Source organism: Apaloderma vittatum, unplaced genomic scaffold (assembly GCF_000703405.1).
Source record: "Apaloderma vittatum isolate BGI_N311 unplaced genomic scaffold, ASM70340v1 scaffold40156, whole genome shotgun sequence".
NCBI lineage: Eukaryota > Metazoa > Chordata > Aves > Trogoniformes > Trogonidae > Apaloderma > Apaloderma vittatum.
In genome coordinates this window covers 1-13,402 of record NW_009722967.1, presented here as the reverse complement: position 1 = coordinate 13,402, position 13,402 = coordinate 1, and the positions used below count along the sequence as shown (strand labels likewise).

At 56.8% G+C, this 13,402-nt stretch overlaps 1 protein-coding gene across 1 annotated transcript; it reads right to left on the bottom strand.

Moving 5' to 3' along the window:
- Positions 1-1,296: 1,296 nt before the first annotated feature.
- On the bottom strand, positions 1,297-6,727 carry FAM214B (family with sequence similarity 214, member B). The gene is made up of 7 exons (XM_009871943.1): positions 5,651-6,727; positions 3,978-4,036; positions 3,563-3,659; positions 2,936-3,094; positions 2,443-2,511; positions 1,788-1,975; positions 1,297-1,450 (listed from the first exon to the last, which is right to left on the bottom strand). Exons 1-7 carry the CDS (start codon positions 6,725-6,727, stop codon positions 1,297-1,299), a joined length of 1,803 nt encoding a protein of 600 aa, XP_009870245.1.
- Positions 6,728-13,402: the final 6,675 nt, after the last annotated feature.

The following is a 13,402-nucleotide window of genomic DNA, read 5'->3' as shown; positions in this document are numbered from 1 at the left end:
AACGATGTTCAGCCCGGGGAGCCCCCAGCCCCAGGAGCGGCCCGGCGAGGCTGGCACCTGGTCGTGGAGGGGACCTGTTCCCCTCGTCCTCCCCCGCAGGCTCAGCTGGCACCAGCAGCCTCCCAGAGGCGCCAGGCCGCAGGGGGATGCAGACAGGGTACATACAAGTCCTTTTTTTCCCTGCTCCTCTCACCTCTTTAACTCGCTCAGGGTGTGGCTGGCTGCAGCAGGGACAAGCACTACTCCAGGCCACCCCCAAACTCCCTTGTGAAGTCCAGCCCAGCTCCTGTTTGATGTCCTCCGCTGGCTTTCCTCCTTCCCAGGGACTAAGCTAGGGCTCCCGCCCATCCTCCAGCACCTGATCACACTGCCCAAAGCTGTCTCCTGAACGGGATTCACCCGATACACACAGATGGTGCAAGGCTCTGAGTTTTTGGCAGTCTCCACCTTGCCTCAGATCTATGTGGGCTCCAAGGGCTGGCCCCGTGCTCCTGCAAAAAGCCCCAGGTCCCCATCCATGTCTCTTAGCCCCAGGATCCGTGGCTATGGCCACTTCCCTGCCAGATACAGGCTTCTTCAGGAGTGGCTTGTCCTGAAGGGTCAGAGGACAAGTCTGGGCCTCCTCAAGCGGAAGCAGAGCTGGCTCCACAGAGCTGGTGCCCAGGAGGTCTTGGCCTCTCCCAGGGCTTTTAATGCAGCCAGGAACTGCACTTGAGAGGCAGGTCACCCTCCCTTCCATACGCCAACGTGTCCCCCATCCTCAGTCCCCCTCACAGTCCCCACAGCCTTCCGCAACCCACGCATCCCCGTGCTGCCAGGAGCCTCATCCAGCACTGACAAGATGTGGGAAAGAACAGCACAGCACCTCCAATCCTCTGCACAAGCCTCCTCTGTGCTCCCAGCAACAATAAATACTAATAAATACAAACTCTACTGCAGTTTCTGCTCCCAACTGTGGAACCAGTGTGGGCAGGCTCACCTGGAGCTCTTGGCCCAACTCTTCACTACCCAACTCCAGCTACAGCCAAGTCTCTAAGCTGGGAGCAGTGCCAGCAGAAGGCTTGGGCACAGCCCTGGAGTGCCAGGGCTGCTCCCCAGACCATGTCGCTCCTGGTGAAGCCCCCTCAGCGTACCCAGTCCTGCTGCAGGGCACGGGCATGGTGTCCGTGCTGCTCAGGAGGACAGGGGCACACAGGGGAGGTGATACTTCAGGACAGTGTTTGCTTGCTGGCCCTTTACTTATCTATCCCCAAAGTGCTGAGCTGAAGGCTCCCTGGTGGCCCCGGGGGAAGAAGGTCAGGCCCGGGGCGAGTAGCAGGGGTTCTTCGGCATCTCCGTGAAAGATTTCAGTTCATAGGGGATCCCTGAGTCGACCTCGATCGACTTGCGGGAGAAAAGCAGCCGGATGTCATCGTTAAGGTAGATCTTCCCCGACTTGGAGCTGTGAAACCTGAGTGGAGGCAAGAGCAGGGTGGAGGGACCTTAGGCTGCCAGGCAAAGGCAGGACAACCTCAGTGGAGTGCACAACCCCCACACCCATCTGAGCACCTGGTCAAGGTGGCAATGCTCTGGCTGCCTTCAGAGGCACAGAGACTGCTGCCCTTGCGCAGGGCATCAGCTCCGACCTCCCAAAAGAAGCAGCTGGTCACTGCTTCTCCCCAGGGTAGACGGGGTCAGGCTTCCACTTCCCCGTTCTGGCCTGAAGGCTCAAGGGAGGCAGAGACGCATGGGAGAGGAGCCCATGGGTGATCCTGGGACCGGTGTCCATCCCTCCCAGAATGCCATACCTTAGGTGCATCAGGTAGCAGAGAACCCTATGCGGTGGGCTGGTGGCCACACTGGCCCCTTCCTTCTCCCCGACAGGCACCAGGAAGATGCGGTGGCGTAGGAAGGTCATGTGGTTGGCCGGCATGTCCTGGAAGTCGTACGTCACCAAGAACATCTTCACCACAGTCTTGTTGGGGTTAAATAAGGTCTGGGGGCAGAGGGGCAGGGGGTGAGACTGGGAAGCACACAGGAATGCATCCGTAGGGGCATGTGGGGGCAGCACCAGAAGGCCCGAGGATCTAGAAAGCCTGACACCAGCCCCAGAGGGCGCAGCCTGAGACCCACAGGTCAGTCCTTTGACTCCTCTCCACTCCTGTGCTCCCATCCCATCACACCCTATCCCTGCTGGACATACACACCCTCTTGCTGAGACCCCATCCCTCCTCACCAACTCTCCCCTGCATCTCCCATCATCTTGTCTCCCTGCCACCAACCCAGGGTCCCCGTTTGCTCCCCCTCTGCTGTACTACCTTGGTGGCTGTGTAACTCCCTCTGCACAAGCTTTCTGGCTGCTGCCCTGCCAAACAACATAATGGAACATAACCACCCTTGGGGGCAACTGGAGCCCACCCATTCCCTCCCTACAGCGCTGCAGGAGGCCAGGGAACAACTCACCACTTGGATGGTTCCAGCTTTGGGGACACTATAACCCTTCTTTCCCAAGGTCTCCAAGTTAATCACTCCCTGGGGCAAAAGAAATGGCATGTGAGAGAGGGAGAAAGCCCACAGAGAGCCCAGCTGAGACACAGCATGGACCTGAGAGCCCCTCTCGCAAGGCACGCCTGGCACAAGGTGGCAAGAAGATGCCCAGCTCAGTCCCTCTCTAGACCGAGGGACAAATGAGCAGCAACACAGCGGTGATGGTGAAACAACAGCCATGAGATGTCTTGGGCAGCAGCCTGCCTGTTTACATTCCTGCAAGGGTTCCCTCTTCTTTCCCTCTTTACTTTTTGGGTTAAACATTGCTCCTGGCACAGCTAGTGGTCTCCTCAGGTAGGTGGTTGCTTGAGCCATGCTCTCCAGAGAGAGGCAGCCCCCAGGATTTGTTGTGCCTGAGTACAGCCCTCACTCACCTCCCCCAGGTCCCAGCCCTCCCACATCTGCGTACCAGGAAAGGCGAGGGCACACTGTGTTCGGAGATGTCAAAGTAGGTGACGTCAACAGGCAGGGTGGCATGCTGGGGGCAGTAGGAACCACTGGCACCGATCTCTGCCGTGAACCCCTCGATCCTCCCCGATGGTGCAAAGCGCCCTTTCAGGATTGACTCCTGAGAGAGAAGGGAAGCATTAGGGACCTTCAAAAACCAGTTCTGCCCCTCGCCTCGGAACTGGAGGTGAGATCACCCACTTCTCCGCTGCAACCACGTGTCTGCTTGCCGCCACGTGTCCAGACACCAGATGTGAGGTGCTCTGGCTCCTTGCTCTGAGACAGACCCATCCTGGACTGCTGACCTAAAACCAGCCATCTAACACAGAAGCAGCAGGAGTGTCTCAGCTCAGCCCCACAGCAGCTATCTGAGCAGGGTCCTGGCACATCACCCGGTGATCTGCTGGCTGAACTACCCTGCTGGTGAGTGATGGCTGTGCGACATGGCCACTGCATGCCAGACCCTTGGGGACAATCAGCCCAGCCCCACACCAGGGCTCTCATCAGGTTTAGCCTCTCATGCCCATCACCAGCCCAGTCTGGAGGCCTAAGAAACCCGCCTCCCTCCCTGGGAGGTGGGTACTGTTACCTCAAAGTTGCCCAGCAGAGCACGACTGACAGTAGTGGTGGCCCAGGGTGTTGCGGAGGACTTTGTGCCCCTCTGGAGGCTGCTCCGGAGATGTCGCCTTTGAGAGGGGAGAGGAGATTGGTGTCAGACTGGAGAGCATGCATCCCTGAGTTGTCCATGTCCCTGGGGATGTGAATCCCCAGCTAGGTCCTCCCATCCCTTTCTTTTGCAGAGGCTGAACACACTTTCCTAACCTCCAGGGGCTGAAGAAACCACTCAACTGCCCCACAGGCTGGGGTCCTGTGGAGGGGAGATGCCTGAGGCAGGGCAGGGAAGAGGATTAGACCCAACCTCAACCCGCTGCAGGGTGCCACGGTGGCCAGGCACCCTGAGCCTCCATATCCATCCCATCCCACAGGGCTGCTGGGACACTCACAGTTTGAGGCGCAGCCCGCTCTTCAGTCTCCTCCCGACCACACTGCAGTCCACCGAGCTCTGGAAGGGACACAAAATCAAGAGCCACATTAAGGCAGTAACGCGGGACTGTGCACCTCTGGGAGGTGCCATCATCCCTCACCCTGCCCCATGGCCCCACAAGGGTCCCACCACATCAGACAGGCTCCCACCCATAGTGAGCCTTCAGCTGCCTCTGCAGGGGCAGCCAGCAGGGCAGCACAAGGGCTGGGGTGTCTGGTGGGCAAGTGGGGCTGCCCAAAGCTGAAAGCAGTTCTGCTGGGGATGAGGGCATTGGTACCCAAGCTAAGGGTGCAGGGGACAAGTTCAACCTTCAAAAGCAGATCTCAGGACCAGTCCCAGTGAAAAGACACCCCCAGAGCGAGCCATACGTCAACACCCCCTGGCACCTCCCAGGGAACAGTAAGTAACACGTACGATGAAGCTCCCCGACCAGTCTGGTAAAAGTCCCGTCCCCTGGTGATTCATGCAAAGTCCTCAGTAGTGCTGCCAGGCAGAGAGGCATGCAGCCCACTCCTGCCCACAGCCAGGCTCCTACAGCTATAGGGTCAGGGGTTAAAGCCAGAGCCACACTGCAGCCTCCTTTTAAAGATGTCCCCTTTTCAGGGGTTTTCCTTTCTGGAAGCCACACAAAGGGCAGCACAACACAAAGGGATGATGGAGCTGGCATGACTGGACGGGAAAACCCAGGGAAGCTGCTGGAGGGCTTCACTCTGCGAGGGCAGTGCTCGGTGCAGCTGGGCTGGGGGACAGTCACCAAAAAGAGCATGTAGGCAGGGATGGAACTGTGCCCCACAGACGCTGTGTCCAGGCTCTAAGTGGCAAGAAGCCAGGGTAGCTCTGCTGCCAGTCCCTGCAGGTCCGTGTACCACGGGATGACCCAAGGAAGGCGGGGGAGCATGCCAGCTCTGGCACAAGCCTGTTGAAGCCTCAGCTGGTAAGACACAATGAAGGCAAGGAGCTGGTCAGGAGGGTTTGGTAGGCATGGAGGAATTGCAGGCAGCTCAAGATGCCAGGGTGGTTGCAAACCTCTGGAGTCTGCCACATTTCTGGGAGTTTGTGGTACACTGAGGACACAGCACAGCACCCAGACCTGCAGAAAAGCCAGTGACATCTCTGCACACAGCACTGGGGCTTCCGCTCCTGTCTAGAATGTGTCCAGCCCTGCCCGCTGCCACTAAACCCTTGCCTTGATGGACATCATGGCCAGGGCCCCAAGACATCCCACACCTCTGCCTTCCTTCTTGACAGGCGGGCAGAGGCAGGCCGCCCTTTCCAAACCTGCTGTTAAGTCTAGATTAACGTGAAGCTGTTGGATACTGAGTGTGGCCCCAGCCACATGTCCAGCTTTCACTGTCATGGAGAGATTGTGTCCTGTCTGAGCAAGGCTCTCCAGGCTGAAGACCTGGTTGCAAGCAAAGGATCCAGTGACTACAAGGTGGCAAGAGCTGGCGACAACCTACAGACCATGTGTCCCAGGCCTAGCTGTCTGCTGCCACCCTGCTCACACCAGGGCTGTGTCACGGTGACAGCACAGTGCACGGTGCCAGGATGCACCACACTGCTCATGAGGACAGCCCTAAGACCTGGGCATCCCCAGGCTATTCCCTGCTTCTCCCAGCGATGGATGCTCACCTTGGCTGTGGGAAGCAGGTGATTCCAGAAAGGAGCCCCCTTGGCATCAGTGCTACGGCAGGCTGTGGGCACTGCAGGGCAGAGCTGGAGCCTCCTCTTCCTTACTGGTGGGGACAGGCTCTCGTCCTCAGAGCAGGAGTCACCCACAATCTCGCCAGCAGGCAGCAGCTTCCTTCTGGCCAGGCAGCTGCGGCTGCTGGGCTGGCTGCTCCCGGCAGGTGTCTTCTCCAGGGAGCTCAGGTTGCTGAGCTCAAGGGTGAGAGCTGTTTGCGTAGCTGGAAGCTCCTTACACCCATTGGCCACCACTGGCCATTCCTCTTCTCTGCTAGCTCTGCTGCTGTGAGCTGTGCTGCTCCCTGGCTTCTCTCTCTTCCCACCAGAGTCCAGCTGGGCAGTTTGTGCAATATTGTGCAAATCAAGTTGAATTAAGTTGTGGCCACTCGCCTGCTCTCCATTATCCCCACAGGCTGTGGGCTGATCCCCAGATGAGACAGGACAACTGTCTCTTGTGTGCAAAGTACTGCAAGCAATGTGCTGGGGCCAGGCGGAGGAGACATCTTGCAACTTGTCCTCTCTGCTGGCCTTGGGACTGTGGCTAGGGCTGCCCTCACATCGGTGCTCCACCACCCGCAGCCCGCTGTGGGAGAAGTGCTGGGCAGAGCCACACAGGGACAGCTCCTCTACCAGCAGACCATCCTCGAAGGTATCATCATCATCCAGGGAAGCCTGCCCAGGGCCCCCATCACGCTTGCTGTCCAATACCCCACTACCCCAGTGAGTTCGTTTGGGATCTCGCCCCCGCTCCAGAGTTCGCTGCTCGGGGTAACTCTTCTTGATGGCTGGCCTGCTGCTTGCCCGCTGCTCTGTGGTCTCAGAGGAGCTGGAGAGATGGGAGAAGATGGAGACCTCGTAAACCTTCTGGAGCTTGATCTTTGTCTCGTTGTAGCCCATGAGGATGCTGTGGTGGGTACAGTGCTGCGAGGCAGGTTCCAAGGGCGCCTCTCCACTGGGCTGGGACAGGCTGGGGTCCGTGCTGTGCTCCGGGGGCAGGGACGTCTCTGCGTGGATGTGCCGCATGGAGCCTCACTTGCCTGGACTCCGAGCGGAGCTGGAGTCAGAACAGCCCATGCAGAAGCAGGAAGGGGACTGTAAAGTGCCACAGGTCAGGGTGTGAGGACAGGGGATGGGAGCTGCACTGTCTCGCTCAGGATGTCCGGGTGAGTCCTCTGCTACAGGGTGCACTGCAGCACAGCATCTGGAAAAAGAGAGTAGAAGGACAGATGTCACACCAGGATTCCCATCCTCATCCAGGCTTTAGAATCATAGAATCATTCAAATGGGCAGCTCCTTGTACCACCCCACTGAAACCTCCCTTTCCAAGGAAGGGAAGAGGAATCAGGCTGGTGTGGCTCTCTGGGGAACCCTGAGGCATCACCCACTGCAGGATGAGCTCTTCCTTCCTGGCCTCGGCACAGAGAAGAGTCTCCAGCCAGGCTGGAAGCTACTGAGGACAAGCCTGGACAAGTGGAGAGAAGGGGGCCTGCCCTCCACCAGGGATGTGATGTGCTTGCACTGTTCTGGAGCACAGGAGTCAGGCAGGTCAGACCAGTCCCAGGGGCTCAGGCCTGTAATCACCCCACTGGGGTACAGCAACACGATCTCCCAGCACTTGCCAAGACGACCTGTCCTGGCTGCACACATTGAAATGAGGCTGCCAGCCCCAAGGTGAGGACCTGACCTAACATCACTGTTATCTCTGCCAGCTTGGACCAGGAACCTCCACCTCCTGCATCAGCAGCTGTGTGGTCCCAGAGGGACCTGCAGAGCTGCAGAGACCATTGTGGCCTCCTGCACCATGCAACCATTCCTGCCTGCCCTGAGGGCCTGTGCCCCTCCATGCTGCATAGTGCCTCACTTTTAATTTTCAGCCCAGTTTGAGAGCTATGAGAATCCCTGCCACAAGTTTTTCTAGCATGATAAATACTGAAATGGCTGCAAGGGCTGAGGAGAAGCAGGAAAAGTCATTGACAGACAGAGGAGCTCCAGAGCCCGACAAACCTTCTCTGCCTGGCAGCTCTGCCTGCTATTGCGGAGAAAAGGCTTAGGGTCAGGTGCGCAAAATGGAAATTGGTTCTCCAAGTGGGTCAGGCTATCTGGAGAGCGAGGTTGGGTGTAGCATTTTGACCTCACTGTGATGGGGATGGGAAAGCACCAGGCCAGGGTAGTTAAGTGCAGGGATTTTGTTGAAAAGGAGTGGCAAAAGGTATAACTATGCACCCGGATGCACTGGGGGCCAACTAGCTGGAAAGCAGCTTTGCAGAAAATGCCCTGGAGGTCCTAGCGGACACAAGCTGACCACGAGCCAGCACTGCACCCTAGCCACGAAGATGGACAACAGTGTCCTGGACTGCATTAGGCAAAGTACTGCCAGCAGATCAAGTAAGGTGACCCTTTCCCTTTGCCCAGCACACCTCAGAGGGTGCATCAAAGGGCCACTAAGATAATTAAGGGATTGGAGCATTTCTTTTATGAGGAAAGGCTAGGGGAGATGGGACTGTTCAGCCTGGAGACAAGCTCAGGGGCATCTCATCAATGTATATAAATACCTGAAGAGAGGGTGCAAGGAAGATGGAGCCAGGCTCGTTTCAGTGTTGCCCAGCCTGGAATGTAGCAAGTTCTGTCGGAACAACAGGAAATGGGTGACTGAGCACCGGAACAGGTAATCTAGAGAGGCTGGATTCTCCACCCTTGGAGATACTCAAAAGATGTCTGGACATGGTCCTGGGCAGAGGTTCTAGGTGCACCTTGAGAAGAGGGGTTGGACCAGATGACCCACAGAAGGTCCCTCACAACCTCAGTGTAACCTGACACACTGCAGCCTGTCCTGGCTGCCCCCTAACACTCACCCCCCTGCAGCAGAACTCCACTTTGCTCCAGATTAACTTCCCTGTCCCGCAGCGGACAGTCGTTGGCACAACTAGCTGAAGACACCTGCCAGCCAGGCACCCCCCAGAAGCGGCATGGCTGCCGTGGAATGGCTCCCACCATCACGGTGTGCCTCTGAACCTCTGTGCCGTCCTCTCCAGCTCTTCAGTTTCCACGGTGGCTCTGAGGGGAAGAAAAGCAGAAGCAGGACTAGAATGACTCGGATGCTTTCCAGGAGAGGGGCAGGAGGGTACTGCCTACCTGCAGGGTCACACAGGCAGAGAAGGGAGCACTGAGGCTTAGCCTCTTCCAACCTCCCAAACCCAAAGGTAATGTATTACCTCAGAGACCTCAAACAGCGCTATGACCTCGATTTCCATTTAAACCACAGGTACTTTAAGCTAAGCTGTGAACTCTCATACCTGACTCACATTTTACATCCCTTTTGCATGCCTTCCTGTATGAAACCCTGTGCATACAAACAGATCTCTGTTTCTTTACAGCAACCATTTCATGCCTTTCTTTCCAAGACACTGCAGATCACCAGTAACATCTGGGCCTTCAGCTAGACACTAGTCTCATGTCTTCCTCCTGCCCTTTTCACTCACAGCACAGGACGCTTTCTGGCCTTCCAGACAAGAAGAAGAGCTTGTAATTGTTTTCTTCCAATAAGAGATGCCTGGCAGGGAAGACAGAAACCAGAAGCCTGATAGCCCTGAGTCATGATGGCCTCCCACCAGCTTTCCTCAAGCGCAAAGACAGCAGTCCTTTCATGTGCACAGCACTCACCTGCTCAGATGTGCCCGTGATGCATCACAGATATTTGCAGATGCAACATAGCTCCCCTGCAGTCGTAACACATCAGCACCTTGGCTTTGATGCCTGGAAGAGGGCAAGGAGGAAAGTCAGCTCTGGCAGCAGCTTGTAGTGCAACATGGGTGAGAGTGGGCAGGAGCTCTTGGGAACTTCCACCTTCAGACCTTCTGCGGCACAGGCAGGCCATGAGGTTTGCTGGCCCAGGAGCCTCCAGGTCAAGGAGGAAATGCTGCTCATCCCTGAGGGCCATCCCCATGCAGCCCTTGAGTAGGGGCTCAATGCAGTGGCCACCTGGATGAAAGCCACCATTTGTCCCACCAGGCATCCCCACCCAGCAGCAAGCACTGCTCTAAAGGCTGGAAACAGCAGGGGCAGACAGATGAACAAATTCCCAAAGGGATGCTCAGAGGCATCCAAGTGCATCTGGCACCCTAGTCCGGCAAGCTCTGTGTCCCATCGTCCTGCAGATGGGAAGCTGTCCTCAGCAGGTCATTTGCTGTGCTCACTGCCTGACCTTGCCTACCCCAGGAAACGGGCTGTTCTTTCATTACATTTCCAGTAAGATTTGTAATTAACAGGCAGCAATGGCCAGTCCCCAAGACCCAGCTAGCTCAAAAGCCACCACCAGAAGTGCAGGGGAAGGACAATGCTAGCCATGGCCAAAACAGAGATACAATACACCTGCTTCCAAGGAGCACTCACAGCAACACAAATCAGTGCCATAACATAACCAATCTCCGGTCCAAAACCTCAGCAAAAGCTCTTTGCAAAGATCAGCTCCTCCTGGCACCCCACATAGGGCCTGCATGAAAGCAGGTAGAAAAGCAAGTGAATGCCCGCAGCTGTGGATGGACGCCAAGAGACTCACAGGCTGTGTTCTGCGTGCCTGGAAGGTTGCTGCTTCCCTCCTCCATCCCTGAGGGAGATTCATACCGTGACTTGCATGGCACTGGGAAGCAAAATCAGCAACCAGCAGCAAGAGTCAGCACAGTGCAGCAGGAGAAAGCCACATCCTTCCATGTCCATGACAGGACAAATATGCAATTTCACCTGCATCCTTTTTTTTCTCCTTCCCACATCCCCCTGCAGTCACAATCCTTTGCTTCCCAGCAGCAGACGCCTTTCAGGAGGCTGGGTCCATCAAGAGAGGCTGACATGCCGACATCACAAATCCATCCCAGCCTCAATGCTAGTCACCAGGTGATGCCAACACTAGCCATTAGTGCACATGCCTAGCACAAGGTGCTGCACCATGTTTTGACATCCCAGAGACTGTCACTTGAAGCATCGTGCTGGGTAATGCCAGGATTCTCCAGCCCACCCCAGAAGTATCTCCAAGTACACCTTGGGATCTCCTTGTAAATCCCTCTGGAGGGCTGTCCATCAGCCTGGAGCACAGAACTGCTTCTCATCCTCCTAAAGATGCAAGGCACCTTGTCCAGGGAAGGTTCTTATTCCACTTCCCCTAGCCTTGGGGTTTCTCTTGGCTGTGTTAAGCTCTGCCTCTCAGGGCAGTTCTAGCCAGCTCACAGCAGGGCTCAGCCTCTTACAGAACACAGCAGGAACCCATCGCTTCTGTACCATAAACAGGGATTGGGAGACTGCACCCCATCACTTCTCTCTTCTCCTCCCCTAGAGCCAGGCATCTCCAGAGCTTTACTTCTGGCCACTCAGATGGGACAGAACAACGTCCACGTCCTCACCAACTCACAGCACAGACACCATCCCCTGGACGCAGCATGTGGGGCTCCATGTGGCCAAGCTGAAGGTTTGGCCCCTCCTAAGCCCAAGTGATGGTGATTTTGCCCGTGTTTCAGTCAATGCTAGTGCTCCCACACTAAAATAGGACTTATAGGGCTTTGCCTGTTGGGGGAAGCCCAGCCAGACCTTCTCCTGCTCTGCGCCCTGCTCCTGCCAAGATCCCAGGTCCTCTCAATGCTCAGAGGACAGGAGGGGCCTTGAGTTTTTGCCAGGGTCTCCGAGCACCTGGATCCGGAGCTATGCCAGGCACAGCTTTCCTCTCTTCCTCCAGCTGAGCAAAGCTTGCAGAAGGGCACTACACTTCATCAGCCACAAAATAACCAGTGCCAAAGGACCTGCAGGGAGGAAGCGTGGGGCAGAAATGCTGCGTTCCCTGGGGACACCGAGCCACCTGACCCTGATGCGGGACAATGCAGCCAGGCCTGGGGATGGGGCGGGGGGGTTCGAGGACTTGGCTTACCTGCTGATTTCATTCCTATTAGCACATCCAGGGGGAACCCAGGTTTAACAGACCGTGGTCTCAGACTGGTGGCAACAGAACAGGATGGCGGGTGAGGAATGGTCCCTGGCTGGGTGATGCAGCAGCTGTACCACATGCTGAGCTGCAGCCTGCAAAAGGATCTGTTGCTGTTTTAACTGGCTGTACTGGTCAGAAAGGAAGCGAGGGCAGCTCTGCCAGCCAAGGGAGCATCTGTCATGGTGCAGGACAGGCAGAGCCTGTGGAAAAAGGAGCCTTGAAGGGCTGGCAGCACAGCACCGGTGCAAGGAAGAGAGCAAGAGCTGTGCCTGAAGGGGCCACGCTCACACAGCGAGGAACCTCCCAAAGCAGTGCTGCCAGCCAGTCAAGGGGACACATGGCCAGCGGACAAGAGGCTTTGGTCTGGGTATTGCTGCCTGGGGCAGAGCGCCATGGCCAAGGATGAGAAGGGTCCTTGCACCATTTAGACCACAAAAAAACCCATATCCCAACAACAAACCAACCCCACCCCAAACTGGCTTTTACTGCCTTCCTCCCTGCTGGTCCCTCTCCTGAGAAGTGCTGAGGAGACCTTTGCAGCCTCACTGGGGGTGAAGCAGGAGCCACACAGTCAGGAAAGAGAGGGACTGTCATTACCAGAGGGCAAAAAATCGGCCTTGGTATGTGCATAGCACAAGGTGGGAGAAAAGGCAACAGAAACTGCTTAAAAACAGACTGCCCGGAGGGTAAGTCACAGCTGTTATCAGCCCTATCCGAACACAAGGAGAATGAAGGAAATCCACTGCAAGTGCAAACCCACAAGGTCCCTGGCACAGGCTGAGAGAAGAGCTTGAGAATCACCAGCAGGCAGAAAGTTTCCATCACAGTCCTGAAGGACGGCAGCACCAGCATCAACGCTGAGAGAAAAGAGTTTCTCCACAGCCTTGTAGATCAGGCATACCACTGGAGAGACACAGGTGTGTGAGGCTGGGGACTACTTTCAGCACTGTCCTAAGGAGAGATGGCAACCCTGGAGAGAAGGTGGTTAGAGAGATGCTAGAGGAGCAAATTATGATTATGCCTGAAAGGAAAGATGACTGGTGTGGATGTGGTTCTGGTACTTCCCTAGGATTCAGGTTGTGGAGGAAGGAGCTCCCACTTGGTGGAAACAAGAGAAAGGGAGGGAGGGAGGAAGCAGAGGCGAGGAAGCATGCCTGCACCCCCACAAGTGCTGCTCTCAGGGGTCCCCAGGAGGCCTCCTGCTGTGCCAGATTTATGCAGCTGCAGAGCCTCACTCAGTGCTGGCCCCTTTGCTGATATGAGGAAGCCTGAGCCCAGAGTGGAAGGATGAGGCAAGAGGCAGTGCCCACGTCAGGAGTGCAAGCTCCTGGAAACCACCAGAGACAGGTTCGAGGCAGAGAGACCCGACATCTCCCTCTGCTCCACAGCACCTGGGGTGCTCCTGCTGCCCTTCCTCCCATCCCACAGTAGGGGACCCTGACAGGATGCAGAAGCCCCTGGGGACAGAGCAGCCCTCTCCACAGGATATTTTACTGGGGCACCAGGCTGCAGCAGGTCCTTGAGGGGCTGAGGTCTGCCCGGCAATGTGCAGTGCCCCCCCCGCCCCACGCACAGGTACCGCAGGGACTGAGCCCTTCTGCTTGGCCGACCCAGGATAACACAATGAAACCTCTCCAGGGAGCTCAGAGAGCTCCCAACCCCCAGGGGGCTCACCCCTGCTCCTTCTGATGCCCCCCGTCTTGGCACAGATGGCCTCCGAACACCTTGCCTGG

Excerpts from the sequence above, each read along its gene's own strand:
- FAM214B (XM_009871943.1), bottom strand. The coding sequence starts at position 6,727 with ATGCGGCACATCCACGCAGAGACGTCCCTGCCCCCGGAGCACAGCACG. Across the intron at positions 4,037-5,650 it reads ACCTGCTTCCCACAGCCAAG|AGCTCGGTGGACTGCAGTGT; the intron begins GTGAGCATCCAT and ends TGTCCCTTCCAG. Across the intron at positions 1,976-2,442 it reads AAGCTGGAACCATCCAAGTG|ACCTTATTTAACCCCAACAA; the intron begins GTGAGTTGTTCC and ends CTCTGCCCCCAG.